Here is a 4,743-nt window from a genome sequence, read left to right as displayed (position 1 = left end):
ACTGTACACATGTTCAGCACAAACTGTACACATGTTCAGCACAAACTTTACACATGTTCACCACAAACTGTACACGTGTTCAGCACAAACTGTACACGTGTTCACCACAAACTGTACAGATGTTCAGCACAAACTGTGCAGATGTTCAGCACAAACTGTACAGATGTTCAGCACAAACTGTACAGATGTTCACCACAAACTGTACAGATGTTCAGCACAAACTGCAGATGTTCAGCACAAACTGTACACGTGTTCACCACAAACTGTACACATGTTCAGCACAAACTTTACACATGTTCACCACAAACTGTACACGTGTTCAGCACAAACTTTACACATGTTCATCCCAAACTGTACACATGTTCATCCCAAACTGTACACGTGTTCATCCCAAACTGTACACGTGTTCAGCACAAACTTTACACGTGTTCATCCCAAACTTTACACGTGTTCATCCCAAACTGTACACGTGTTCATCCCAAACTGTACACATGTTCAGCCCAAACTGTACACATGTTCATCCCAAGCTGTACACATGTTCAGCACAAACTGTACACGTGTTCAGCTCAAACTGTACACGTGTTCAGCACAAACTGTACACGTGTTCAGCCCAAACTGTACACATGTTCAGCTCAAACTGTACACGTGTTCAGCACAAACTGTACAGATGTTCATCCCAAGCTGTACACATGTTCAGCACAAACTGTACACGTGTTCAGCCCAAACTTTACACGTGTTCAGCCCAAACTTTACACGTGTTCAGCCCAAACTTTACACGTGTTCATCCCAAGCTGTACACATGTTCAGCACAAACTGTACACGTGTTCAGCTCAAACTGTACACGTGTTCAGCACAAACTGTACACGTGTTCAGCCCAAACTGTACACATGTTCATCCCAAGCTGTACACATGTTCAGCACAAACTGTACACATGTTCATCCCAAACTGTACACGTGTTCAGCACAAACTGTACACGTGTTCAGCACAAACTGTACACATGTTCAGCACAAACTGTACACATGTTCTGCACAAACTATACAGATGTTCGGTCCTATGTGGTTTACGTACAGAGACCCAACCAGAATATTGGTCATTTTTTTGTGGCTTGCAGCTGCTCCTCTTCTTCATGTGACGAACATGTCAAAACGGAAACAACCACTGTAGAAGTTTTTTTGACTAAAGATGTTTAAACACAAGATCAGCAGCCCTGAACATTCAGCAGGCACTGTCACAAACTAAACTCTCAGGAAACTTTACGCTGCCGGTTTTCTTCTAAGTTTTAAATAACTGACCAAGCAAACACCTGTGAAGAGAAAGTCACAATTACATGAGCTGCTTTTACTGTTTTTCTCCGTGTGGCGCTGCTGAAAATATTTTTACATACATGTTGCCTTCATGTGGAAACCACCTTCCACTTTGGGTCGTTGTCGGCGTGTTGTCGGCAGATAAGACGTGTTTTAGTCGTGTCAGCTGAAAGAGCTTGCGCTCAAGTCTTTTGCACAGTAGTGAGTCCCGTCCAGCGGAAGGATCTGTCCTGGCTCTGCTTTAGGTTGTTTTTATTGGGAGAGTCACCGTCGACACACAAACCTTTTTTTTTGTCCAGGTAAGAAGAACACGGAGGATTTGTCCATTTTGTACTCGAACCGTGCAGCCAGCTACCTGAAGGATGGAAACTGTACCGAATGTGTGAAGGACTGCGACACGTGAGACTTCGTTTTACTCTAAATGTCAAACATTACATTCATGAGCCTGAAACATTCACGGTTTCTAATCTTCATAACATTTTTCAAGTTGTAAAACAGGTGATTTGTTTCGGTCGTGCCCAGATCTCCAGAAATACATCAAGCACGTGTATTTCTCATGAAACTGTATGAAACATTTCAAATGCAGCGTTGGACTCACCTGTCACACGTGCTCGTCTCGGTCAGGTCTCTGGAGCTGGCACCTTTTAACATGAAGTCTTTGCTTCGGCGTGCTGCTGCTTACGAAGCTCTGGAGCGCTACAGGCAGGCCTACGTCGACTACAAAACGGCTCTGCAGATCGACTGCACCGTCGCCTCCGCTCACGACGGCACCAACAGGTCCGTCCGCTTTGCTCACAAACGTTTAGTGTCGCTCGGCTGCACGGTGACGTGTCCGTCTTCTTCCCTCAGGATGACGAAGGCGCTCGCAGAGGCAGACGGACCGTCATGGAGAGAAAAGCTTCCTCCCATCCCGACCGTCCCGCTGTCCGTGAGGGAAAAGTTCGCCCAACGAGCCGCAGACGGCGCTGCACAACCGAACGCTGCGCAACCGAACGCTGCGCCGCAGCAGAACGGCATCAAGCAAACGAGCAAACCTGGTGCGGAGACCTTTGTTCTTTTTATTAGTAATAAAGAAGTCGCTGACAGGATTTCAAACTTTGTGTGCTAAGAAAAATGTTTTCTGCTTAAAATCCAGTTTAACCATCGAAAAGAGACGACTTTTTGCTGCTGGATCTTATTTGTCAAACTGTTTCGTTCCTCCCCGTCAGCTCCGAGTGACAAAGACGTAAAGAAAGCTCAGGCTCTGAAAGAAGAAGGCAACTCTCTGGTGAAGAAAGGAGAGCACAAGAAGGCCATCGACAAGTACAGCCAGAGCCTCAAACTCAACCCCAACGAGGCGACGACGTACACCAACCGGTGAGCACCCTGTGTGCAACTCTTTCAAAATCAGAGTTTCCATGTGTTGACCGTGGTTTGTTGTTTGGTGGGCTGCAGGGCGCTGTGCCACCTGTCAGTGAAGCAGTACAGAGACGCTGTGAAAGACTGCGCCGAGGCTCTCAGGATGGACAGCAGCAACGTGAAGGCGCTCTACAGGAGGGCGCAGGCTCACAGGGAGCTCAAGGTGAGGCTGTGGAGCTCGTCATCCTCACCTTGTTCACCTGTTCGGTTTAACCTGTTCGCTGTTTGTCTCGACAACGTCCCGCCTCGCACCCTCCACCTGTTCACCTGTTTGGTTTAACCTGTTCGCTGTTTTTCTGGACAACGTCCTGCCTCGCACCCTCCACCTGTTCACCTGTTTGGTTTAACCTGTTCGCTGTTTGTCTCGACAACGTCGCGCCTCGCACCCTCCACCTGTTCACCTGTTCACCTGTTCGGTTTAACCTGTTCGCTGTTTGTCTGGACAACGTCCTGCCTCACACCCTGCACCTGTTCACCTGTTTGGTTTAACCTGTTCGCTGTTTGTCTGGACAACGTCCTGCCTCGCACCCTGCACCTGTTCACCTGTTTGGTTTAACCTGTTCGCTGTTTGTCTCGACAACGTCCTGCCTCACACCCTGCACCTGTTCACCTGTTTGGTTTAACCTGTTCGCTGTTTGTCTGGACAACGTCCTGCCTCACACCCTGCACCTGTTCACGTGTTCGGTTTAACCTGTTCGCTGTTTGTCTGGACAACGTCCTGCCTCACACCCTGCACCTGTTCACCTGTTTGGTTTAACCTGTTCGCTGTTTGTCTCGACAACGTCCTGCCTCGCACCCTGCACCTGTTCACCCGTTTGGTTTAACCTGTTCGCTGTTTGTCTCGACAACGTCGCGCCTCGCACCCTCCACCTGTTCACCTGTTCGGTTTAACCTGTAGCTTCAAACTCATTCTTTGTCTCTTGTTGCCGCTCGGGGCTCGTCCTCTGCCTGCCTCGATGAGTGGCAGCAAAAAATAAGTCGTGGCAGTTTATGACAGCTGAGATGTCTGGTACCCCCACCACACTAAACAATAATCTATATTTTGTTTATGCTTTAATTTCCTGCTATTGGAGCATAAACGTGCACGGACTTCACGGCAGGTGTTTCAAGTGAACGCTGTCGATAACAAAATAATTCACTTGGCCTAAAATGTAATTGATCAAAAACAGGACCCAGTTTTCAAGAACTGGTCGTACAAAACAGCAACGCAGCTCGTTCCTCCGTCCAAAACTGTCGGACTCCAGTCGGAAAAGTCTGTTTTCAGTTTTCTCTGCATCTTCAATGAGATCAGGACGTGTTGGCTGCACCACGTCAGCCAGCAGGAAATATGAAAACAAGTGTGCACGTTTCTCTGGGTGACTCCATCTGTCTGTCCATCCATCCATCCATCTGTCTGTCCATCCATCCATCCATCTGTCCATCCATCTGTCTGTCCATCCATCTATCCATCCGTCTGTCCATCCATCTGTCCATCCATCCGTCTGTCCATCCGTCTGTCTGTCCATCCATCTATCCATCCGTCTGTCCATCCATCTGTCCATCCATCCGTCTGTCCATCCATCCGTCTGTCCATCCATCCGTCTGTCCATCCATCTGTCTGTCCATCCATCCGTCTGTCCATCCATCCGTCTGTCCATCCATCCATCTGTCCATCCATCCATCTGTCTGTCCATCCATCTGTCTGTCCATCCATCTATCCATCCGTCTGTCCATCCATCTGTCCATCCATCCATCTGTCTGTCCATCCATCTATCCATCCGTCTGTCCATCCATCCATCTGTCCATCCATCCGTCTGTCCATCCATCCATCTGTCTGTCCATCCATCCACTTATTCATCCGTCCGTCTGTCCATCCATCCGTCTGTCTGTCCATCCATCCATCCACCCGTCTGTCCATCCATCCATCTGTCTGTCCATCCATCTGTCTGTCCATCCATCCACTTATTCATCCGTCCGTCTGTCCATCCATCTCTCTGTCCATCCATCCACTCATTCATTCATCCATCTGTCCATCCATCTCTCTGTCCATCCATCCACTCAT

The 4,743-nt window shown here is 48.4% G+C and overlaps 2 protein-coding genes across 2 annotated transcripts in view; both read left to right on the top strand.

Annotated features, from left to right (window-relative positions):
* The window catches only part of rims4 (regulating synaptic membrane exocytosis 4), a 171,047-nt gene that overhangs the window by 43,449 nt on the left and 122,855 nt on the right, over positions 1-4,743 (top strand). The gene's annotated exons all lie outside the window — the stretch shown is intronic.
* Positions 1-4,743, top strand: part of tomm34 (translocase of outer mitochondrial membrane 34) — an 8,189-nt gene that overhangs the window by 1,450 nt on the left and 1,996 nt on the right. Inside the window, exons 3-7 of the mRNA XM_037679036.1 lie at positions 1,604-1,703; positions 1,929-2,081; positions 2,154-2,341; positions 2,513-2,660; positions 2,739-2,865. Of these exons, the coding sequence (XP_037534964.1) occupies positions 1,604-1,703; positions 1,929-2,081; positions 2,154-2,341; positions 2,513-2,660; positions 2,739-2,865 (716 nt within the window). The remainder of the gene's footprint in view (positions 1-1,603; positions 1,704-1,928; positions 2,082-2,153; positions 2,342-2,512; positions 2,661-2,738; positions 2,866-4,743) is intronic.

This window comes from Nematolebias whitei, chromosome 7 (genome assembly GCF_014905685.2).
Source record: "Nematolebias whitei isolate Nwh7 chromosome 7, NemWhi1, whole genome shotgun sequence".
Classification (NCBI taxonomy): Eukaryota; Metazoa; Chordata; class Actinopteri; order Cyprinodontiformes; family Rivulidae; genus Nematolebias; species Nematolebias whitei.
This window is presented reverse-complemented; position numbering and strand designations above follow the sequence as displayed.